Here is a 24,848-nt window from a genome sequence, read left to right as displayed (position 1 = left end):
TCATCCTCCTGCTCTGACCTCGGAATGGGAAAATCTGAGCCTATCTCTGTTACTGCAGTGCTTCTGTATCACGGGCCTGTATCACAGGCAGGGGAGCACAGGGCTGGGGAGAGGCTGACCAGATTGAGGGGTGAAGGGGAACGCACCCAGGAAGGGGCAGGATGGAGGCTGAGCCTTCTAGAGCTGCTGCAAAACCTCACACAGAATAATTCAGTGTGCAAAGCCAGTTGCTACTGCCACACAGTGGTAGGGAAATTCCCTTCCCTAGCTATGTTATCAAGCAGTCTTTATGGTATGGATGTGTATTAACTATGTTAACATTTTTCCCTCATACTTGGTACTGGTGAGGCCACAGCTCAAATCGTGCATTTAGTTTTGGGGCCCTCACTACAAGAAGGACATTGGGGTGCTGGAGCATGTCCATAGAAGGGCAGAGAAGGAGCTGATGACGTGTCCAGAGCGCAAATGTTGTGAAGAGCAGCTGAGGGAGCTGGAGTTGTTTAGCCTGGAAAAAACAAGGCTCAGGGGAGACATTATTGCTCTCTACAGCTCCCTGAAGGGAGGCTGTAGCCAGTGGAGGTTGGTCTCTACTCCCAGATAACAAGCACTAGGATAAGAGAAAACAGCCTCAAGCTGCTCCAGAGATGGTTTCCATTGGATATTAGGAAACATTTCTGCACTGAAATGGTGGTCAGGAAGTGGAACAAGCTGCCCAAGCATGTGTTGGAGTTCCATCTCTAAAGTGTTTGAAAAGGTGTGGCACGTGGGGACATGGTTATTTTGAACATGACAGTGTTGGGTTAATGGTTGGACTCAATGATCTTAGAGGTCTTTTCAATCTAACGATCCTATGATTCCATGTATTAGTTCACATTATAAACTGCAATGTAAGGAGGCAGTAGAATTTTACTGAAGCCTTCGCTATTGGTCAGTCTTGAGCAAGCAAATGGACAACAGCTCATGGCAAGGGCCAGGGAGCAGCACAGTCCTGGAAATAAGGGTTCTGCTTCTCAGAAGCTAATGGCTATTCATGATCCCCCTGCACAACCAAAGCAAGGCTAGTATCTTCCCCTCAGCATCCCTCCAGTATTGCCTGCGAGTGCCTCAGGCCCAGCAGGTCCCTGGGACATGGGGGTGCCACAGGAATAGCGCTGCTTTGCCGGGTTTTATGGTGATAGGCTGTCCTTGGTGGTCTGTCACTCCGTGTGGTACCTGAGCGCTCAAAGGGGCCTCACACTGTACTCCTGCATCACTGCACTCCACAACTTCCTCGTGAGGGAAAGTCCAGGGGCAGGGACTGGTGTCTCTGCCATCTGCAAAAAGACCCAGGACAATGGCCTGAAGTAGTGTCAGGGCAGATTTAGGTTGGATATTAGAAAAAGTTTCTTCACCCAGACAGTGCTCAGGCACAGCAACAGGCTCCTGAGGGAAGCGGTCACAGCACCAAGTCTGACAGAGTTCAAGAAGCGTTTGGACGACGCTGTCAGGCACACGGTGTGACCCCTGGCGCTCCTGGGGCCCGTGCTGTGACTCCTGTGCAGGGCCAGGAGCTGGACGCGGCGCGGCTCCCTCCCGAGCCGGGATATCCCGTGAGGCGATGGCCGCGCCCCGCAGCGCCCCCTGCCGCCCGCCGGTAACCGCGCCCGCCCCCGGCCCCGCCCCAGGCCCCGCCCCAGCGTGACGTCAGCGCAAGGCGGAGCGCGGCTGCCGTTTGAATTCCGGCGGGCGGGTGGCGCCGTCTCCCGCGAGGATGGCGGTGCTGCGGCCCTTGGACAAGCTCCCGATGCTCAACTCCGGCGTCCTCCTGGTAGGTCCGGCGGGGGCGCAGCTCCGCAGCCCGGCCCCGACACCCCTTCTCCTTCCCTTTCCCCAGCCCGGCCCCGCTGTGGGCGCCCGCCCGTCCCGGGCCTTGCCTGCGCGCCGGCCCGGCCCCGCCCCGGGGGCGCTGCCTGTCCGGGGCCGACTGGTGCGGCCGGCGGCGGCTGTGGCTGACCGCGCTCTCGCCTCTGCCCGCAGCTCGTGGGCACGGACGAGGCGCTCCAGCAGAAGCTGGCGGAGGCGATCCTCCAGGAGAAGAAGGACTTCAACATCAGCATGTGAGTGGTGGGGAGCGGGATGCGCCGCCTGCGGCCCCGGGCCCGTGCGGGGCCCGCTGCCACCTGGTCCAAGAGGTGCAGCCCAGAGGCTGTGACGCGAACTCACGGAAAGCTTCCGCTACAGATTCCTGATGCACCCAAGTTGGTTAAAAACGCAGGTTCCGTCCCCGAGTCGGAGCTGTAGAGCACACGGTTCGGAGAGAGACAGAATTCTCTCTTGCGAACGCTAGAGAGCACCACTGCCCAGATGTGAGCGCATCTGCAGCGGGCAAACCCCTCTGTCCCCGGGGCAGGCAGTTTGGGCATGATTGGAAACGGGGGGTAAGCATTTCCCACGTTCACCATGCACATAACCTTGCCTTTTGCACGTTGCACAGATGTTGGATTACTAAATTGGAAAGGTGTGAGAACACATTTTTTTCTCCCCTGCCTGAAAGACAGAAATTAAACATCTTGGGACAAAATGGGACAGGTACAATGCTTGCAAGTACTTCAGGCGAACAAGTGTTTCTGGAAGATGTCCATTGCTTTGGATCTCTTTGTAGCTATTTTCTGGTTTGTATGCACACACGTGCTTTTTCTCCTCGAGCTATTAAGATGCACTTGGAATTTCAGCTTTAGCCGCATGACATGTCCTGTCTTAAAAGCTTGATTAACTAACTTTTTACAATAAAATGTCCTTGACAGCTCTCTTGCCAAGACCAAATGAGTTTAGTCAGCTCTTCAGAAGGTGTTTGTGTTATTTTGCTGCTGTAATCCATGGCTATGCAGTAAAAGCAACCTGAGCTAACGTTCTGCTGGCTAATTAGAGTGACTGTAGTGCTCTGATTGTGGCATCTTGGATGTCTGTGCTAACTAATAGTAAATGAATTACCCCATTTTCTATGTGAAACCTGCAGCCTCTGCTGAGCTGTGGAGTGCCATAACTAGATGGCTGCTGGTACTACAGCTGGGTAACTGCCCAAAGGCACAGAATTGTGTGCTCATGCTACAGAGCAAGATACATCCCTGTGTAAATATTGCTAGGAAAGCAAAGTCCGTGGGGTTTTCCCCCCCACTGTGTTACTTTGGGATTATACACATTACAAACAAATATGATATCTAATTTGACAGGTTTACCTGTCAGGTACAGCTGTTGGGCAAAGAATTACAGGGTTTGGGTTTTTTGTGTTTCTTATTGCGGCGGGGGGAGGCTTCTGCAGTGCATATCTGGAGACTGCTGACATCATCTAGTCACATTGGTTTAAATATAGCAGAATTCCAAATAATGCAGTGCTTTTCTGGGTTGCTTTTTTCTTCCCCCTAGACAATGAGATCTGATACTTTCATCAAAGAGTCTCCCTAAATTTCACCTTAAATTAATAAGCTGGTTTGTGTTGCAGTGTGTCTTTCAAGCTCACTTTGCTCATCTCTTTTGCTAATTTCAGATTGTTTTTGTTAAATCATATCTTCCATAAGAAACAAAACACCTGTACTTGGAGACTAGGAAACAAAACCACAAACTACATAGGATTAATAGAAGGGAATGTGTACTATGGTCTGTGGCTGCTGGAGAAAACTGTTAAGTCCTCAAGACTGAACTGCTAGAAGTAATATTCCCCAAGAAGACCAGAATCAGTGTTCCTTGGCTTCCAGAGAGGAAGTGGATTGTGAGAGTGATTGAACTTCTTAGATGTTTGTTTGCCCAGTTTAAATTAAGGTGATCTTCCAAAAATGCAATGCTGATAATGTTCTTCACTGTGGAAGATCCAGTTATGTACTGCTGAAATCTTTTTGGGTTGGTTTATTTGCTTGTTTGTTTTCTGTTGTTAGTTACTTGTGGTTGTTTGGCCTTTTTAGTGGGAAGAGATGCAAAAATCCCCACCCTGTATTTCTTCCAACAGCTCTAATTAGCAGTGGTGGTACTGTGTAGAAGGATGCCTAAACTAACCTAGTAGCTCCTCACATAGTGAAAGGGTTAAAAGAAGGGGTAATGATATAATAGAAGCTCTTTTTGAGTTATAACTTAACCTATAAAGCTGTCCTAGTGACAGATTTGTGGTTTAAGGTTCATCTGTACCTGGAAAGGTCGCCTCTCCTGTGTGAGCATATGAGCAGTGTCTCTGCAATGTGACAGAAAAGCACTGATGCATTTTAACTGAAACTTGGCAGCAAAATATTCCAGAAAAGAATTGGGGTTTGCTTTGTTAGAAAGGACTCTTTGTAACAATTAAATGGAATGACTTGCCATATAGATCTGCATGGAGAAAACGTTTCTGTGAGCCTTGTTATGCTCTAATAAGTGTCCCATTATGACCAGCCTTGTCTAGCAATTACCATTGTGCCTGTCAGCAACTATGAGTGGGCCTAAGTTATGAGAGTACCACTTAAACAATCACAGTGTCTCTTCAATGCCCACGTATTTAGTTATTAGTAGGCTTCCTGGTAACTTGCTACAGGGTGAACTGCAGTGGTTATGGGATTATGAGTAAGTGGATACTGTTTTGCCAAGCTATTTGGTTAAACTGGCAATTTTTTTATCTTTCAGTCACCTTGCTAGATCCCTCCCCTTATCTTCAGAAAGGGATCATCTTCGACCCAGGATAGACCTGATTGTGTTTATGATTGACATCAAGAGCAAGTACAGGTAAAAGAAGGACAAAAAGATGAGAGGGGGGACTAATATTCTTTCTTGGTTTGATGGCTAAATCTACATTTTTACTGTGTTGGAATTGCTGCATATTGGGTTTCAAACCCAAGACTTGCTGTGGTAGAAGAACTCAGTAATATATACAGTTATTTCTGGCCTCCAGCAGTGGATTAGGACTGAACTGCTCTGTCCAATAACATGGCTGTTGTGCACTAAGTTGCCATAGCAGAGAAGGCAGAGTTTATTTCTGGATCTGGAGATGTGACAATAGGGACTGAGCTTTGGAAAGATGCTGTCTGTAGAATTAGATGGAAGTGCTGGTGGTGCTGTGAAGTTCTGTGATATGCAGAAGTCTGATGTGCGCTGGGCAGCGCTGCCCAATAACCAGCAAGTGTCTGTGTCCTCAGTTCACTGATACCCCTGGTCAAGTGGGATCAGCACTACGGATGTCTCTAGGCAAAAGAGAAAGGTCTGCAGGGATTGATCCTTTTTCTATCATCTTGTGCTCCCCTTTGTAGAAATTATACTTATTTCCCCAGGCCACAAGTAAAGACTTGCTAAGGCACAGAAGTCAGCATTTTAGTACTTACTTAACTTATGACTGATGATCCTGGGCTCTCATTTACCAAAAATGACAGGCCCAGCTGCATACTTACAGCACAGATGGTGCTGCAGAAATGTGTGGGCAAGCGCTTCCTGAAAGAGCCGAAGTGGTGCTGAAGTTTCATTGGATATTAATGAATTCAGATGCTTAGTGTCTGTAAATCATGGAGGACACTGTTCAAACTAACTCTAACTGTTGAGTCTTGAGTAGAAAGGATATGTTATGGGTTATTAAACAGCTGTGGGTATTACAGAGGTCTCTGATGTCATGCTTTTAGCATAAAGCAGAACTTTGCGAGCTCACAAATCAGCAGATGTTAACATCATTGGTTTTCTAATTGTGCTTCTGAAAATTATTCCTGTTGTCCTTATGCTGCACTAGTTTAACCTCCCTGTCTAACTAGATTGTCTGTACTTTTCTGACAGCTTGAAGAATGTTGAAACTTCCCTGGCTTATGTGGATGCCAGCTTCTTCCTGGGGAAAGTGTGCTTTCTTGTCACTGGGGGTACGTATGGCACCTCTTCCTTCTCTTCAAGCAGCACAACTTAATGTTGATTTTAAAACAGGGCACTAACCTAACTTGAAACAAACTAAAGGAAAGTAGTGGCTTTGTTGAAACTTTAAATTATTTCTGAATTCCTCTGCCTTTTTTTATTGTTTTGCTAGATAAAACGAAGTTCTCTCATGCTCACTTGCTCTCTCCTTTTTATTTGTGCCATTTAGACTTAACTTCTCTGTCCCTAATCCCTGAATATGATTTGTGTTATTGATTTTTTTGTGTATGTGTGGCACTCTAGAAGTCTTTTCTATCTGCTCTTGCAGATCTGTCATAATGATAATCTTAATGAGCAGTGAGAAGCATATGATACTGTGGTAATAAAGTGAATCTAAATGGATGAGATACAAAACCATGAAGCATAGTCTTAAGATTGGTATCCCTGCTGTGTACTGTCTGGCCCTGTTGTGCCTCGAATCCTTCTGACTCCCAGTGCTTTCCTGTTCAGCTGCTTCCCTGCTTCAGCTCTGAGGAACTGGAGCACTGTACTGCTCAGTGTTGGAACATGGGTGCTGTCCCCCTGGAGTCTGGGGGTCAGGAGGCCTAATTCTGAGGTAGAGAAGGAGTCTTAGCATTGTCTTGTGTTATGGCTCTCTTGATGAAGTGAATTCCTTGGAGACCAGACCATTCTGTGATACCATATAAGCCAGGAGGACATTTGTTAAGTGAGTGGAAGACTCTGCCCCACTGATGGCGTGCTGATCTCTTATGCAGAATGTTAATGTTACATGAAGAGTGATGTAGTACTACTCCTGCTGTTAGTATTATGAAATACTTCTGTGCTAATTCCATTTCAAAACTTGTACTGTTCTGTTTGCACTGCTCACTGTTGCCTTACCTTCTACTTTGCTCTCAAAATTAGCTCTGGATTGTTCTGTGGATGTGGAATTTCCTACAACTTCTCTTGACTGATTATGAGGCTTGTAATATAGGAAAATATTTTTTTTAGTTGGCAGGGTGAATGCTTGCAGCATTGATACGAATGCCGTCTGTAAACTAGGAGAAGCTTACTGCAGTCCTGTGCTATTCTGTGAGCTGGAGGTAAGGTGCTTATTTGACATCTCAATGGATTGCTGAATTCCACTGCTCTGTGATTGTTAGAAACATTTTTATATTAGCAATAAATACATGTAACAATAAATACATGTGTTACTGGCTTTCATAAGTGTCAGAGACAAGAATCTGTCTGAAAGAACAGTAGAGGTACAGGAGTCTGGCTGTCCTTGAAATGAGTCTTCTAGTAATCTGGTCCTTCCTGTGCTACTTCAAAACCTCATGGAGCCAAGCCTAAGCTAACAAAAAACATCTCTGATATGCAAAGCCTCGGTACACTTGTTTCCTGCTGCATTTTCTCTTCCTGGGAGCCCCTGAGCTGTTATTTGCCATGTGACTCCCTTGCCCATGTAATGTTTTGTGTCAGTCAAACTTTGTGGTTTCACTGACCATTTTGCCATCTGATATGCCGCTCTTTCCAATTACCTGCTTGGTCTGAAAAGCTGGAGGGAGAGTTTGGCATTCAGCAGCAGCACACTTCACTTTTCTGTGTACTTTTCACTGCATCCTCAGAGACTGCTCCCCTACCAGCAGGTAGAATCCATGCCTTTGGCAAGCCCTTCAGCACTTCAGCTGGCTAAGCTGTACCTTCCATAACATTAGGGAAGGAAATGGGCCTGTTTGGGGTTATCTGTAGCTAGCCACTTGATGCCTGTTCTGGTTCTTTATTTCATCAAAGCTTACTGTTGATTTTCTTATTTTCTATTGATTAAATAATGTCTCCATTTTGTTTCCAGTTGGAAGGGGTTCGAGTTGCTACTGCTCAACGACTTCTGCGAATATTACAGATCTGTGCTGGTCACATACCAGGAGTTTCTGCCTTGTCCTTCGTCTCACTGATGAGGAAATCTGATGTTGATTAGCTTCTCATTGTGATACTTCAGATGCATTCATCAGGTTTTTTCATGTCAGGCATTCTAGCTGCTGCAGTTGGAATCACATTGGGAAGCTTTTTTTGTGCGACTTGTCATGATTACTTATCCAGAACTATTCCTAGTTGCTTACCTCTCAAGAAAAGTTTGATTCCTATTCAGGGGATAACAGATAAGGAGGACAGTTTGAATTGGGGATTCCTATCCATTATTACATCTGAATCCCATTTCATGATCAAGTAGTTTTTTTTCACTTGGCCAGTGGCCAGGAGCTACATGATTTTCTGAGAGAATATTAAAAGAACTACTAAGACTACTGTCTCCAAAGTACCAGAGAAGAGGCAGCAAGCTCCAGCTTTCTTTCAGTTGAAAGGCAGCACCTTGGTCTAATGTGAAACCTTGCTGCCAGGTTTTGTCTGTCCACCAGGAGAAGAAAGGGGAAGGAAGGCTGGCCTGCAGCTTCTAGATGGACTGCAGTTGGCAGAAAATGATCCAGCTGTGTGGGCATCTGCCCAGCAAAGGACTCACTATTTCCATGCCTGGTACCTAATTGGGAAGGAAGAGACTAAAGAAGATAATCAGTCTAGCACTTTAGCTTTCATTTAGATCCTCAAAGAAAAATACTGCACTTGTTACAAGACAGCCCCAGTAACACAGCCTCTGGGGCTGACCAGAGGTGCAACCCAGCAGACCAGACCACAGCAGCACAGAGAAAACAGGTTGTCTCAGCTGGTTTGCCATATGCTGTGTATAATCCCTTTACTAACAGGTTCTGACCAGCAGTAAGTTGTGCCTTGTGCTTACTGCAAGTCATTAAGGTTTGAGAATTATAATTTAATAAAATAAGTAATATGTAATAGTTGTGTGCTCTTTATTAGCGACGTGGCACGGGCTCTAAAACCTGCAAACACTTGCCCCAGTTTGCCCTGGTAGGCTGGTCCTTGCTGGAAGCTTGAACTCCCAGTTATTTGTTTTGCTGCACTCGTGGCTTCAACCATGTGGTGGTGGCAAAAGCTTTTCAAATACAGCCCTTTCTGTTCATTGAGTTCAGCCACCTGCCAGAATAGTGCTTTTTGAAACACTGGGATGTTTCTTGCCCAGAATTGCATGCCAGGTAGAAATGAAGCTTAGGGAGAATGTGTTAAGCTCCCCTCTAATTTGATTTATTTAATCCCTAGTCTGCTTTAATGTTCCTAGGTGCAGAGCTCTAGCTGTGTGCACTGTTTCGGTTAGCTTGTTTCTGACATCTGTCTGTGAACAGGAAAAGCAGAAAGCAGCACTGCAGGCTTAATCAGCTGTGAGTGTTGGCAGTCCTTGCAAAGACAGCTCAGCAAGGCACAAAGCCTGTATCCTTGCTCAGAGGACACACAAATCCCAGCTCCAGTTGTATTGTTGCTGGTGGGGGAGGGCCAGGGTGTTTGTCAGCTGAAACAAAAGGAGCTAAACCATTCAGCTGTGTTATGATGCCCAAAAGGGCTGGACTCTGGCTAAAACCCAAAGGAGAAAGACATGTGCAAACTGTCGTGGCTGTGTAAGGAGGATTGGAAGCTTAATGGGCATGCCCTACTTTCAGCTAGCTTTGCCATCCTGAAGTTACTAACTGGGACTTGTCCACCAGAGAAGGGAAAATCATGCTGAGAAACAAGTTTCTGTGTTGGTTATGCTGTCTCAGCCTTGCTCTTGCTTTGAGTCCCTCAAAATAAAGAAGACCATGACTTAGAATAGGCTGGTTTCAATTTGCTCTCGATGTGCAGGTGCAGTCTGTGGGAGGAAAGGAAGGGAAGTGGCATAAAATGAGCCACTCTTTTGTGTCCTCTGCAAGTCCCATAAGGCAAGGAGACTTTTCCATCTCCTAGGTTGCTTCCCAGTTGACTCGAATAACAGATGGACTCAGGTTAAATACCTTTGGCCTCAAGAGTAATTTCACTGTGCCTTTTTTAGTGAAAATGAAAGGTTTTTTTTGGTCCACACAGAATGCTTTGGAGTAACCCACATGTGCTACAGTCCATCCCTGCACCTTCAAGCAGGGCTTTTTTTTTTTCCACTGTTGTGTTTCCGATGTGGTATTTCTTCCCTTCTACTACTTTCAAAGAAGAAAGATGCTGTTTTTACTTCCTACAGGTGGCTGAATCTCAGCTGGTACATAATAAAATCTAGTTCCTTAAGAGCAGCATCTTGCTTCACCTTGGGGCAAATATTTTTCTTACTCTTAGGAGAAAGTATTTACTAGAACTGGCAGGGGAAGCGGAGCGTATCTAAGAATATGACACTGTATCTCAGGTCCATCATGTTTTACAACCCAAAGTAGTTGGGACACATCTGAAGCTACATCTTCAACTATGTAAATACCTCTAGGAGCTGTCAGCTATTAGTTCAGACAGGCCATAACACTGCCCTTACGACCAGAGGAGACAAGGCAGCTGAGGATATCTTTCATCTGGATGGAGTAGCCAGGGCTAAAGTTTGATAAAGGTCTTGTGAAAGTAGTGCTTGGGTTGGGATCAGAGGCATGGAAGGCCTGAAGGCAAATTAAGGCTGGTTACTCAGGTTCTGTTTTGTTCAAACCTCATGAAGGAGCTTGCCAAGCTGACTGAAATCTAAACTAACAGAAACATTTTGAAGTTAGTTACTTTCTTTTCTTTCTTGCCTCAGTTCCCTATCCCTGTGGAGATTTTCAAAGAGGAATCCCCCTCTCTGTGGTGAAAGTACCTGTGAGTGTTGCTGGTTTGACTGTTTCAGTTTGTGGATGTTTCTGTTTGTCAGTAATGTCAGCAAAATTAGAATAAAAGTGGTTTAATTAGTATGGAAGAGTTCATACCAGTTGCACTGGTGTAAGCTTTAGTCTTACAGTGCTTTTGGGGGGGGATGGAACTAAATAAGGTTGTAATATGGTTTCTGCTATGGCAGGTTGACCCACAGGATTTTGTTTTCAATCCAGTCCCTTGAAGATTTTGTATCCTCAGCCTGATTGCCAAACAGCTCACAGAGGTGATCTGTGAGAGATTTCGGCACAAATCGGCTTGCTTGGCATTACCTAGTGGGATTACAGCTCTCTGCTGTGCCAGGTTTTCTAAGAGTGACTGCTGCACCAGCAGTTAAATCAGACCAACTTTTAAGCATGATAAAACATTATATGCTCAGTCTACACCAAAGGGAAAGTCTGTGTACTGAAATGGCATCCATAGTAAAAGATCTCTCTTAGAACAAAGACCAGAGACAAATCCAACCCTGGGGATATATCTATCTGTCCCTTCCAACCCTTGAAACTGGTGGTAGAGTTTTAGATTCAAGGCTACCTCTGATATTTGCTTTGGGGACTGGTTAAAACTGGATGTCATTGCTTGCCAAGACCTGCAGTTTGAAGGGAGTGGCTGGTTTAGGTCAGCAGTGGTGCTTAGCAGCTGTGGTCAAGCTGTAAGAGCTCCTTGGTTGCTCTCATCATGGCCACTGTTCACCGCACTGGTGGACAAGAAGGGACTCCTGCTCTGCTGCCTGGAGCTGACCAGCAGAGCTGTGGTAGAGGTCAGCTCTGCTCTGCTGCCAAAAGCAAGGGAGAGGCTTCCTCTTGTGGGGTTTTTAACTTGTCTTGATTTTGCAGGAACAGTGGCTGGTTTCCAGCTGCTCTGTTTCCATTCAGCTGGCCCAGATCCCCTGGCAGTCTCCTCTGCACTCGGAGTGTTCTCCACTCCCCACCCTAAGCTGGTGTGCAGTGTTGCTGTGGGCTGCTGAACAACTGCCACTTTCCATTCAGTGGCCAGCTGTCCTTCACTGGTGGGGAAAAGTGATTTATATGCAAGAGAAAGCAATAGCTGGTACAGCCCAGAGGCCGGAGCCAAAAACATTGGATTCATTTCACTTCTGTGGCTGATTTCTTGCGTGACCCTGGGCACACGTGTGAAAATTCAGTGTGCCTGGCTTGCTCTGCTTCTACAGCAGGATCTGCCACCACTGGTGGTGTGTAACAAGGGCAAGCTGACATTGGGGTCACAAATCTGGAATGGAGTGGAAAAATTCAGAAAAAAACCCCACATTTTTTCCCTCTTTAGCAGAGTTTAACTTTTACCTAAGTTCTGTGGGGGAGAGCTTGGTGGGGCCTGCTGGCTGGGCACCTCCTGAGATCAGCTGGTTTTGTGCTACTTACATGCCTGACTCCACTGCAGGGAGGCTGCCTGAAAGCGGCTGCAATCCTTCTATAAGGCATTGCGGCACGGTTAGGTTTTGGTGTGAACTGGAACGAAACCACCCTCTGAAATGCTGAAATTCCCTGCACAATTCAATTATCCTTGAATTGGCCAGTGGGGAAATCAAAGTCTCTGGCTCTGTTCCTCACTGTTAAATATTAATACAGCACGGCGATACTAGGCAGGAAGGCATCCCCTCGGGTCAGCTCTGTGCAGGAGGGGCTGTCTTGGCTGTGAAGAGCCGGTGTGCAAGAGAGGTCGGGCACGGGGGACTCTGGAGTGATGTGACTTGCTCAGACTCCTTGGCAGCTGAGTAGCGTGGGCTCCCAGCCCGTGCCGGGCCACGTTTCCTTTGCCACAGGCTCCTTCTGCAAGAGCTGCCACATGCGGCGATGTCACATCCCTCGTCCCCCTGGAGCTTACCGTGTGCTGGCCCCTTTTGAGAGGAGCCAGGAAAGGCCCGGGGCCCGTGTGCCGCACCCTGCCGCCTCCTTTGCCGAGGGAAGTCAGCGGCGTGTGAAAGAGAGCCCGTGTTTTACATACATGCAGGCAGCCTCCTCTCCGCCGGGCCAGGTGCAGCTGCGGGCTGGCTACAGAGTCCCGTGGGCGCTGTGTGTCACGGGAAGGAGCACCGAGGTGGGGCAAGGACAAAAACAAACGAGAGAGAACACCTCCCTTTGGGAATCGCGGCCCCGCTGTGCAGGCTCTGCTCTAGCCTCTGGATCCCGACGCCCTCTTGGCGCTACAAGAAGGGCCAGCTGCAGCACCTGTGCTCAGACACGCTGGAAAAAACGGAAAAGCCCAGCCAGCATTGAACAAGCTAAGGAGGCTTTCCCCATTTTCTGTCACTATGGAGTATTGCTTTTCTATTGTCCCATTAAAGCTCTCCCATCCAGCTATGTGCTCGCCGTGCAGTGACAAGGTGACAGTGCCATGCTGTGCCTGGGCCTGCCTTGCTCCTGCCCTGTGCTCGGATTGTTGAAACACCTTGGGTGTTTGTTGAGGACTGGCAGTCCTTGTGGCACTATTGTTGTCTGCACCAGTCAGCTGAAGGCTGTCCTGAACCTCTGTGCTGGCCACTGTCCTAGTTTTGACAGCGGGATTGGCATTGCCCCAGTGCGAACATGCAACTTTTTTCCCCCCTGCTGTTTCTTTTTCTTGCTCTTCCAGTGATCATAGACATGAAGCCAGGGCTGCATTTGACTCAGCTCAGTAACAACCTGTGGCTCGAGTGGTGGTGGAGTATCCCTCTTTAAAGATAGATGCCAGAATCAACTAATTAATCCTCATTCCCCTGTGGGCCTGGGAGGTGACTCAGTGCCTTGTGCTGCTATGCTGAACAGCGGAGGATCAAAGGCATTGGAGCTGGGGAAGCCCTGGGATAGCACAGTGTCACTCTGCCTGCACACCAGGCACCTGTAAAGGCTCAATCTTGCACACTTATCTCCAGGACAGCTCTTAGCCATGCAGGGGATTGAAAACTCTACAGCCTTAGAGACAAGGCTGGAGCTGCTATCACCTTGCTCCAGAGGGAGTGTTTTCACTACCTGGTGTTGCCTTTTTACCATTTCATTACAACCCAGCTTGGCCACCCTGAGCAATTCTCCCTCCTGACCTACAGGTCCGTTACTGTACCCACTGTGGATGTGTCTGAGTGAAAGGCAGGGCAGGGAGGCTTAGGCTAGGCAATGCTGAAATTGAGCTGTGGTGGTGATGCACGTCCCTCTTGGGCATTGTGACCCCCAGCATGCTGCATGCCAGGCTGTGCCAGCATGCCATGACAGCCCTGAAGAAGGGCAAACAAGCCCCAACACCTGGCCTTGGGCTGCCCTGGCATCCATCATGCTGCTGCATGAGCTGCTCTTAGGGAAGGGACGGGGAGTTGCTTGCACGCAGATGTTGTGTAATACAGACCTAGTTGAAACACAAGTTTGCAGGCTGGGAAGTCCAGGGGGAAGAGGAAGACCCGCTGGGACAAGGGCTGCTGCACTGCATCTTCTGTTCTGTGTTTTAAAGGAGATGAAATATGAAGCGTGTGCTTTCTTCAAAACCTGTGTCTTACCCGGGTTGCATGTGGAGCATCACCTGTGAGAGTCCCCCTGAATGTGCATGAGCTGCGGTTTGGCTGAGCTCAGCCTCTGTATGGGACTAATACACAGTGATGCTGTCCTATAAATTATATAGTCAGAATGTTCGCCATCTGCTCTGCACTGAAAGCTGAGTGTGATTGAGATCTTCCCCACTTCCCAAAGCTTGACTCTCTTGCCAAGCTTGAAATGTGTGTATCTCCTGTAAGTGGTTCTGATTGAATCAGGTAAAGAGGGAATTTTTTAAGCAGGCTGCAATGTTCCCAGCACCTGAAGTGAGAGCTAAAGCAGCGGCCAGCATCCCATTATAAGGCTATGAGTAAAACTGAGTCTGATTTCATGTTAATTTGGTTCTAAAGGGACTGAATCTTGATTGTAGTGGTCATATCAAAGATTTAAAATAGTAATGCAAAAAGCAAAGGAAACCCCACAGTGATTCATATAAGAAGGGGAAATAATGACAGCCATGGAGGAGGAAGGAGTTTGAGGGGGCCTGAATTGCTCTGCTGCCCAAAAGCAGGAGGGGATTTGAATCAGATTATCCTCATTAGATGTCTCTTTAAAGCATCATCAAGGCAGATGAATGGTCTGGGGGAGAGCTTGCAGGCATGGTGGCTGTGATTATCACCAGGGATTTGCAGTCCTAGTTATCTAGCTTAGAGACAAGATTATTAGGGGGTATAAAGCTGTTCCTGCCCTCAGTCTCTAATGTGCATTTTTAGGTTGGGTGATGGGAAACGCTGTGTTGCTGCACAGCCCCTCGGAAGCCTGCCTGCATCCTCTGGTGGTCCAGCCCTCTGCAGGGCTGTGAGTGCAGTGTGGAAGAGAAAGGGACCTTTGCTGGCCAGGAAAACTCCCAGGGGGACAGACAGGCAGCCTTCCCTGGGGACTGTGGCAAAGGGCAACACTTCCATGTAGGTTGTTACCCTGCGATAGGAAACGGGGATGGGATCTTGGGAGGGGCATTATATCTTCCTGCCTTGCAGAACTGTTTGCTCCCCATAGCATCTCCCTTCTTGTGACAGCCTGTGCCAAAGCAACTCATCCTTCTTCCAGCTAGAACCTTTGAGGCCTCAAAGGCTCAGAAGCTGGTGGCTGTTACAAGAGGGAATGCCTGTGAGCTGTGAGGAGGTTCTTCCCTTGAAAGGGAATCAATAGACATTGCCCACAGGTTCCTTGGAGTTTGTCCTCAGGGATGGTGAATATGGCACAAGGCTGCTGGCAGTCACTTTCCACCTCCTCAGCCCTGCAGCTGCAGCAGCTCCTCATACTCCCCTTTATCTCCTTCTCTACTCTGTGTGTTGCACTCCTGTTTCTTCTCTGGGCTTTGGCAGGATGGCCAAGGCGTTGTGCCCAGATGCCAGCCAGGAGATGACGTGCACAGGCCAAATTCACCTGTCAGTTCTCTTCTAACACTGCATCCTTAACACACTCATGGAAATTCATAACATTACTCTGCACTCAAGCCTGTGCAAGTAAGATCACTCTGGCCTTTTTACACCAGGCTGGACCTAAAGGTCTGTGAGAAACCAGAGGATGTTGGCTTCTCTTGATGGAGGTTCTGGGGCAAGTGTGGCTTTGATTTTTGGCTCTGGAATCATCTGCTGGAGATTCATGCCTTGAGAGTGCAGTGATGGGGCTTCCCACTGAGTACTGGGAAGATTTTTGCAGTAGCCTCAAGGATGCCTGATCTGGCTGAACCTTCTGTTCAGAGGTTTTTCCTGTGGCAGCACATCACCCTCAGCCACTGGTTTCTGTTTTGGTGCTGGAGGTGCTGTCTGGCCCTGACACAGCACGTGAACACTCCCTGTGAACAGCCACAGGCAAAACTGGGGGGGCACTTGCCCCCCCCCCCCCGCCCCTCCCAGTTGCCCAAGGGAGACAGGACAGGATGCCACTTCTCCACAAGATGGGGGTGGGGGCAGCATCCCTGCTGCAAAGCAGAGTGGGCAGGGAGTACTGTTTGTTCACCTTCAGGCAGAAGAGCCAGGCTCAGCTAACGCTGTGTTGCTCATGATGGGGTGGAACTTGCAGGAGCCAGTGCAGTGCCAGGGACCCAAGGCTTGAGTCCCCCCCACACTCTGCAGAGCAGCAAGAGCAGCCAGCACACCGGCTGGAAACACCCCTCACTCCTCCTCACCAGGGGACATCAAGGGCTCAGCCCCTTCAGGGCTGGATCAGACAAACGAGGTTTTTCCCGTCTTCTCTGTGCTGCTTTGTCCTTCTTGGGCTCTATGGAGCAGGGAATGGGCAGAGGGAGTTTGAGCTCAGGAAGTGTTGATCCAGAAAGTTCTTCAACAGGCAGCCCACTGAGAAATCTAACTTGGGTATTCAGCATTATCCCTGCGGGGGTCCAAGGCCCCTTGCAGAGGGAGGCAAGGACACCTGACATTTTTTGTTCAGCCTTGTGGAAGTCCAGGGACATAAAAACAAGGAGCAGGGAGACAAATTCTGCTTGACAGGCTGGAACACTGTCCCACACCAAACACCCCATTCAGGTGGTTAAGCAGTGTCACAAACCCCCTTGATAGGAAGCAGAACACCTACAGAGGTGCTCTGGGGTTTAGAGTTTAGAGTGACTGTGAACCTCTTGAAACCTTTGGTTTCCTATATTATTCCTAAAATTAAAATTAAAGCCCACCTGGCTTTACGAGGGATCCCAGGGCATCCCAAGGAGAAGGCTTATGCTGGAGCTATGAGAAATCAGCTCCTAATAGCCATAGTGGTACTTTTTGGGAAGGGATGTTTCCCACCAGCCAGCACAGGGGTGTTGGGAAGGGATGTTGGGATGAGGTGCTGAATGGGCTTTGGGAGTTGGCTCCAGCCAAGGCATTTTACTGGACCATCTGAATGCGGGGCAGGTGTCAGGCTGTGCCAAGGTGTTCCCGAGGCGTTGGGTGCATCCTGTCAGACGTCTGTCCTGAGGTAACTGGCTCTGCTCAGTAAACACCTCGCAGCTTCTCTGATTGACAAGCCTTTGGGTTTCCGGTGTGCACGAGCACAAGGTGAACTTTCGGGGGATATTTTCTGCTACACGCGGTTTTGCAAGTGCGTGCGTGAGTCACTTCACCTACCCCTGAGACCAGAGGAACCGCTCACACGAGTCCAGTCACTCATGTGTGCACGAGCCCTCGCAGGCCACTGCCAACCCTCCATGCTCCTGGAGCACCAGCACTGCCCTGTCCCCCACAGGGATCCCAGGGATCTCAGCTGATCCGAGCTGACCTCAGCCAAAGTCAGCCTTCCAGGTGCGGGATGGGAGCAAACGGCACTGGAAATTGAGCTGTCTGACTCTGAGATGAAGACATAATTCTTAAATCGCTCATTTGATACCTTTTCTGGTTTATTTGTTTAATAAAAGGACTTAGCCGGAGACCCAGGCTCCTGGGGTTTTCATTTCTCTGCAGAGGAGATAAGAAAAGCGCATTTCCTTATCCAGTGAGTCATTTTTTCTGCTCTTTAATTATGCATTTGTGCGATTATCAAGCGTATTCAGCTCTGCGATGCAAACAGCTCGAACTACTCACCAAGCTTTAACTTTTGCTATTCCAAAAAGGATCACAGTTATGAAGGGAAGGGGAGGCAAAGATGGAGGAGATGAAAAACAGGACAGCTGATGCCCAGAACCTGGGCCGTGCTCATGAGCAGACACGTGTGTGAGTGCTGCTGGGGTGGTCAGCACTGGTTTTCTCCTTGAGTAAGCATTATCATGTAAATTCAGACATATCTTCTTGGCCCAGGAGGAGGCAGACAAGCTGGGATGAGGGCAGGGAAGACCTGTAGAGCATGATAAAGAGGGGTGAGAAAATGGGGGGGAAATTGGGTAACATCAGTGGCAGCAATGAGGCTCCAACATATATCAGGATCTTCCTTCCATGTAACAGGATCTGGAATGCTTCATTCACAGGAGGACATGATGGCTGCCATCCCTGGGCTCCCCACTATGCATTTGAAACTTCAAGGTTTCTTTCCATGTCCTAAAATGGGATCTGTCAGCTCCTGAGCTTTAATGTAAATCTCACTCTCCATGTTGAAAGCACTGTGTAGGTCACTTGGTTTGGGCTTTCCCCAGTGTGCGTATTTGACTGGAGGGCTCACAGAGTTAATCTGTAAGTGTGGTACCGCAGATGCTTGGAACCATTTCCCACCCCACACTTTAGACCAAGCGGGAGGGAGAGACAGGAGGAAGAGAGGCAGGGTGACAGCCCTGTTGTGGGACCCCCAGAAATAGGGGCTGGGGGTCCCTGAGTGATGATCAACATGGGGGAAGTGCAGTGGGGGCATTTGAGAGGTGAGGAAAATGGGAATGATGCATACATCTTTGGGAAAAGGAGACTAGCAGGTGGGAACACCCCAGGGCAAGAGGAACAGCAAAGTCTTTGGAGCAGGGAGGTGGTTTGGGGATAAGTATCCTGACAGAGCACTGGATGTTTTGTGGGGATCCTCTGCCTACGTGCATGTCCTCAGCCCCACCAGCCCATAAGACAAAGTATCTTCTCAGCCCTAGATCCTACACTTGCACTTCTGAAAGTTGCCTACTGGGAACAGTGAGGATTCCAGGTGCCCTCTCCTTGCCAGGTCTTTCCACTGTGGAGCTCAGGTGTGGACTGGAGTGAGCCTTGGCTTTAATTTTCCCCCCTGCTGTGAGTCATGGCACTGCATCACAGCTTTCCATCCCTTCCTGCTACCCTGCTGCTGGACACTTGTCTCTCCAACTCCTATGCCTGCACCCCAGCCCTGGTCCTCACCTGGGGTGTGTGAGAGGCAGAGGGTCAGCTAAAGTGGGATATGGAGAGACGTCCTGCTGTTGGACCCAGCTCCCCCAGCAGGTACGAGCAGGGTGAGCACAGCCTGCTCACAGCAAGCATCGAGGCAGAGGGTGCTGAGCTGTCTGCGCCATTTGTGGCTCAGGGCTGCGCTGAGAGAGAGAAGTGCTTGGCATGCCCCCACTCGACTGGGGATTTTTATTTTGAGTAAGATGGAGTGGAAATAACTGAGCCATAGGCACAAGAATGGCTGGCCTCTCACAGCTCCTCAGTGCATCCCACAGCCCTCTGGCAGCCATTCCTGCTGGCATGGCACAGGGGTGAGGGACCAAGGGCCTGGGCACACTGGCTGGATGGGGAAGTGAAACCATGGCAGGTGTGGAACTTGTGGGCAGTGACCAGTTTTTGGTTGGGACTTTGGATTGTCTGGAGCCCTGCAGTGCCCACAGTGGGGCTGAGACTATGTTGGGGCTGCTTTGACATTGCTGTGATGCAAACTATCCTCTGGAAATGTTGCTGGCAGGGAGGGAGATGTGCTGTAGGGCAGTTTCTCCCATGCAGGGCATGGGGTACCAAAGAACTAACTGTACTTGGGCTGAGATCTAGCATGGGGAGCTGGTGACTGCGTCCTACTGAGGACTTCAGGAGGTGGGATGTGGAGCCTGTGGGCTCAGCTTGCCCAGCAGTCACTGGTGAGGGGCAGACACATTTAGGGTCCAAGTCCTCAGGCCTGTGTCAGGGGACTGCAGCTGCCTAGTGGGGGCACCTGGTACTCTGTCAGCTTGAGCCAGAGAACCCTTTGGATTTTTTTGTCCTCCCCTCCCAGCCTTGATCCAGGACAGTGGGCAATAGAGGCCTCCCTAGAAGGAGTCCAGATGCTGTAGCTGCTGGAAGGACATGACTCCAGCAATAAAGTCCTATTAGGGATCTCCTGGGTAGGGCAGGTCACTGAGGGAAGTGTTGCTTCCCTCAGCTGAGAGCCAGCCAACAACTGTGGCTGCCCCCTTTCTTTCCTATGGAGTGAAGAAAAAGAGGATGTGACTTTTGTTCAGTAGGAAGGGAAGAAATCCACCTACAGCACTGAAATCCATCTCTTCAGGTCTCAAGCATCAGGCATTGATGGGTGGTATTGGTGGCAGAACATTTCTCCTGCTCCTGATCAGGAATGCTTTAGACTATTAAAGGTTTTTTTTAGTCCTTTCCCAATGGTTGAGGACCAGGCTTGCTTGGTGTGACCTGCTTTGCCCATGCCCTGCACATTTACTGAGCAGAACCAGATCTGAACCCTGGAGAATGAGAGATGGTGCTGAGGAGCCACAGGTCCAGGTCTGTGTTGGACAGGATGCAGAGAGCAAGGTGACGGAGAGCACTGTCAGTAGGGGTGAAGAACATACAACAGCTGGCCTGCTTGCAGAGCAGTCACTGGCAGGACGTGTCCTTGGACCAGTGGGAGCTTTTAAAAGGGGAAACTTCAGTACCCTTTCACTCTTTTCTCCTCTGGTCCTTTGCATTTTCAATCCAAGCCGGATCTGTGCCCCTGGGATGGAGTCTCGTAAAGATCTGTGCACAGGAAAGTCTCCTGTAGACACTGGAGGAGGCCGAGGGGGCTTTTCAGTGTAAGCAAAGGAAGGAGCAGACTGGGGGACATGCCTGGGCTGGGGGCAACATTCAGGTGGGCAGGGAGGAGTGAGGATCCAGGAGGTCAGGCTGGGACACAGTACCGCTGTGTATGAGGTGCTGCGTGGCTGAGGCACACGAGGGGCTGCGGGGATTTCGGAAGCATATTTTGGAGGAGAGGGGTAGTTTGAGGGCACATTGCAAAGGCAGGCAGGGGTAGGGCTTGGTCGCTTGCTCTCCTCCTCCCTGGTGAAGATCCGCCCCAGGCCAAGCACAGCGATTGTGAGCCCCAAGGGAGACGACGCAGCTTGACAGACTGTATCTCCCTCTGCCACGGGGCCTGGGGCGCTGCGATTTCACACTCCGGCGGCCCCGTCACTGCTATGCCATGCAAGAGCTGGGCTCTCACTCCCACTCTGCCATGTCCTTGTCAGGAAAAGCTGCCATTGCCCCCTCCTGCCTCTCCTTCGAGTGCTTCGACACCCTGACCAAGTCGTGCATCAAGTGCTCCGACCTGTTCAAGGACAACACAAGTAAGGGGACAAGGGGCAGCTGCAGTCTGAGCTCCCCAGGGCTGGGTGGTGGTGGGCCAAGGAGGCTGGGGGCACCCCAGGGGTGGGCAGGTGGAAGGCACCTTCTCCTGAGGATGGCTATGGGGGTGGCAATGGAGGATGGAGCACCACCTTCACCTAAAGCAGAGGGGAAGAGCGCAGACAGTTCCAGTGAGAGGAACACGGTGCAGGGAGAAGTCAGATGATGCACCCTAGGGTGTATCAACCTGCCCCAGGGGTGACTGTGGGAAGAGCAGGAGGCTCTCATCTCCTACCACCCAGGGACAGGGAGCAGGGTAAGGGTCTCATCAGGCAGGGGGATACTTTGTTGCTGGTGGCACCTGGGTCACAGTTAAGTGCCACTCTTCTTCCCTGCCACCACAGCCCCCAGGCCAGCCAGCCAGGTGAAAAATGCTGCTGCACTCCTTCCTCCTTCAACTGTCCCCCGCTTCCTGACACTACTGGCATCTCACCCCACAGCAGAGCCTACCCTGGCACCCACCCTGACCAGCACCTTCCTGACCTTCGGAGTCCCGGTGGTGGTGGGGTTCATCCTGGTTCTGGCTGCCCTCTGTGGCTTCCTGGCCTGCAAGATGGGAAAGTGGAGGAGAACAAGGAAGACAGCAGATGAAGAGGACAAAGGTAGGAGACCTCTTCCTATTCCTCTCACAACACCCTGAAGACCCTGAGTAGATGGGATCACTTACTGCTGGCTCCCCTGAGGCACATCCCTGTCCAGGCTAGCTCCTCCACCTCAACATCAGCTCTGCATTTGGCATTTTGGGACATCTGACTCACTGCCTGAGTGACAGTGTCCTGCATTCCCCGGGAACCTATGCCTGTACCTGACTGCCAGCACAACCCTGCTGAGCCATCCCTCCCTTTGCTGGGTCTCCCCGTGCCTTTGTTTGCTTAAAGCATGTCCTGGCACCATCCCCCCTCCACAGGGGACACAGATGGAGCACTGGTGAGTAGCTTTGTGAGCTCACTGGTGAGAGCCCTCTCCCCTGGTAACCAGAGGACCATGGAGGGAGTGGGAGTAGTGGGGGCAGTGGTGGACACCTGGGGATGGCTCCAGAGGCAGCCTCTCCCTGTGCTGCTGCAATGGGAGTCCTAAGTAGACTGCCCAGCTTGTTTCTCATGCTTGGGATGCCCAGCATCCTCTAACACATATCCCAAAGACCCTAGTGAGATGTCAGGGCCAGCCCTATTGACACTGCAGCACTGCACAGGGTTGTCTGGTGCAAAATTAGGGCTGGAGTTCAAGGCATGGAGCTGAGCCTTTCCTAGCAGGGGACTCTAGGAGAGTAAGGCCACGGTGCTCCATGATGGCCCATTTTGTTGGGGCGGCTCTTTCCTCCCTCGGGGGCCCCTGCACTGGCACTGATTCAGCCTTGCACAATCTTCTCAGAAGTGGTCTTGCCTGGCTTCACTCCTCCCATTCCTAGGTAGGGGATATGGCTCCCCTGGACCCCCAAGAGGGGCTACTGCATAGGGATGCTGGCTCTCACCACTGCCCCACAACCCGGGTGGGTGTCCACAGTGGGGCAGCTGGTCCCTGTGCCCTGGCTTGCCTGCACGCTGCTGGCAGTGCTGGATGGTGACTCAGACCGGGGGGGACATTACCCAGGGCCTTTCTGCTCTCCAACAGCCCGTGACGCACATGCCTAGGAAAAATACCAAAAGCGAAAGAGAAGGGAGAAATTCAGCGCTGAGAGAGATCTGGCCATTATGGAGAGTGTTGGAGGCACTACTCAGTCTCCAGTTGCATGCCCTGGTCCACATCCCCCTTGTCCCCCAAGGCTGCACCACAGCAAGCCTAGTGCTGTGGCACTGGATGTGTGGAAAGTGGCAGGAGGCTTGGGGCTGGAGGCACACGGCTGAGTTCAAAGTGTGTAAACAAGTCTATTTTTAAGTGGGAGGCAGTCGGGGAGGGCAAGCTGCCACGGGCCGGGCTCTTCTGCTGCTGGCAGGGTTCAGTGAGAGGACTTGAAGTGGAAGTGCAAGTTTCGGCCTTTCCCTCTTGTCTTTTAGGGGGGGAAAAGCCCATCAGTTGTAAGCAGGAGCAATTATGCAGCAGGAGAGGTGTGGGGACCTTGCAGACTCCTCCTGTTCCAGATCCATCTTCTCCTCTAGGGACAGGACCATCTCCCTGGGACCTGCCTGACCCCACTCCATGAGCCCAGTAACCCTCTTTTCTTGTCCCTTCCCAGAAAACACAGACATCGCCTGCCCTCTGCCCAGCCAGGACCCTGCCATGCCAGAGGGAGATGGTGCCCTGAGCCCAACTCCATGCCTGTATCTTGATGAGAGCCTGAAGATGCCAGGACCACCCAGGAAAGCCAGGGCAAAGCAGAGGCCATGCTGCCAGGGCAGTGCTGATGGTGACATTGTTCTGCTCTCCACCGTGTACCCCCGGCCTGAGGAATGCAACCACAGCTTCCCACTGCCTGCCACTGAGCTGGGGGCCACAGCCCTGGTCACCACCAAAACCACGCAGAACTGTGCCAGAGAGGAGAGAGTCTGAGGGCAAGGGGAATGGAACTGGAGTGCTCTGGCCAACCCCTGTGGACACTGACAGCCTGTTCCTAGGACAAGCAAAGCCTTCCATGGGTATGAGCTCTGTGAGAACCAGGCTTTGCCTTTAGCAAGATCAGCCTTTTAAGATGACTGTCCTTTTTGTGCTGAGTCCCAAGTTACACCTGTAAATGCTGGAGGAAGCCAAAGGGGATCATGCTGAGTTACAATGAACTGTTGACAGCTGCCATGGCTGAACCGTTGGGAGGAGGCAGAGGAGACACAATCGGTGAGGGTGGAGTGTGGCAGGGACTGCTGTGCCATTTGCAAGGCAGCTATTGTGCCTGGACAGGTCTCACGCTGGATGGGCAATTGCTCTGGAACACCACAAACTGTAGGGGGAAAGGAAGCAGGGAGTTACTTCAGGACCAAATCCCACACAGCAGTAGCTTGATTTTTGCTACTGACCTCAATAAAAGGAGACTGGAGGCCATATGAAGCAAGGCACATCCAACATCTACCCTGTTTACAGTCCTGCCTCCCTGTCTTCTGCACCCTGTGACACCCAGGTCTTTCCACCCTCTGGGCTCTCTTCACACAGTGGCAGGCATCCACTGGCACTCATGGGAACCCCCTCCACAGCCAGGTACCCTGGGGATGGGAAAAACATTTGTCTTCCCAAGCAGTGAAGAGGGGGAAAAAAACCTGTCCTTGCTCTGACCTACAGTCCGTGAAGTTAGAGAGGACCAGGGGCAGGCAGTGGAGACAGCTAGTCCAGAGGAGCTCCCTGAACTTGTCATTAGAGCCCCAGACAACCGTCACTTTAGCTCACTGTCGCTGCAGAAATAGCGTGTGTCACTTGGGATGGATGCTTCCACACTGCACAAAAGCAGTCAGGGAGTGATGTGAGCGTAGGCAGGATGACTTAATTTATAAGAGTGTCCTGAAGGCATTGCCTGTGTGCCAGGGCTGGTCGGCATTGCTGATCCCAGGCATTTCCCCGTAGATGGGTTTCTTCACCCACCTGTAAGTGGCTTTACTGCACAGGAAGGGCTCTGTTTGGGAAATGAACTCATTAGTGTGGGATTGCTGATTCTGAGTAATTGCAGCAGTTGATGCCCCCTGGCTGAACAGAGACTCTGGGTTGGTGGGAAGCCCCTGGAGAAGGTGATTAGTCACTTAGAAGTGCTTTGAGGGGTTATTTACATGAAGCACCATCTCTGGGTCTGCTCTTCCCTAGATGAGGTGGATTCCTCATCCGGGAGGCTTTAGACACTGAACAGAACTGGCCAAGCAAGGTGTGGGCGCACTGACACCAG

The 24,848-nt window shown here is 50.3% G+C and overlaps 2 protein-coding genes across 2 annotated transcripts; both read left to right on the top strand.

Annotated features, from left to right (window-relative positions):
- Nucleotides 1-1,697: 1,697 nt before the first annotated feature.
- Nucleotides 1,698-8,657, top strand: LOC131591766 (centromere protein M-like). Its single transcript, XM_058862806.1, has 6 exons — nt 1,698-1,807; nt 2,017-2,096; nt 4,624-4,722; nt 5,755-5,834; nt 6,835-6,926; nt 7,676-8,657. The coding sequence occupies exons 1-6, from the start codon at nt 1,751-1,753 to the stop codon at nt 7,799-7,801; spliced, it is 534 nt and encodes a 177-aa protein (XP_058718789.1). The 5' UTR covers nt 1,698-1,750; the 3' UTR covers nt 7,802-8,657.
- A 12,192-nt stretch (nt 8,658-20,849) lies between these two features.
- On the top strand, nt 20,850-23,744 carry LOC131592324 (tumor necrosis factor receptor superfamily member 13C-like). Its single transcript, XM_058863746.1, has 3 exons — nt 20,850-21,018; nt 21,493-21,654; nt 23,226-23,744. The coding sequence occupies exons 1-3, from the start codon at nt 20,850-20,852 to the stop codon at nt 23,537-23,539; spliced, it is 645 nt and encodes a 214-aa protein (XP_058719729.1). The 3' UTR covers nt 23,540-23,744.
- Nucleotides 23,745-24,848: the final 1,104 nt, after the last annotated feature.

This window comes from Poecile atricapillus, chromosome W (genome assembly GCF_030490865.1).
Source record: "Poecile atricapillus isolate bPoeAtr1 chromosome W, bPoeAtr1.hap1, whole genome shotgun sequence".
NCBI lineage: Eukaryota > Metazoa > Chordata > Aves > Passeriformes > Paridae > Poecile > Poecile atricapillus.
This window is presented reverse-complemented; position numbering and strand designations above follow the sequence as displayed.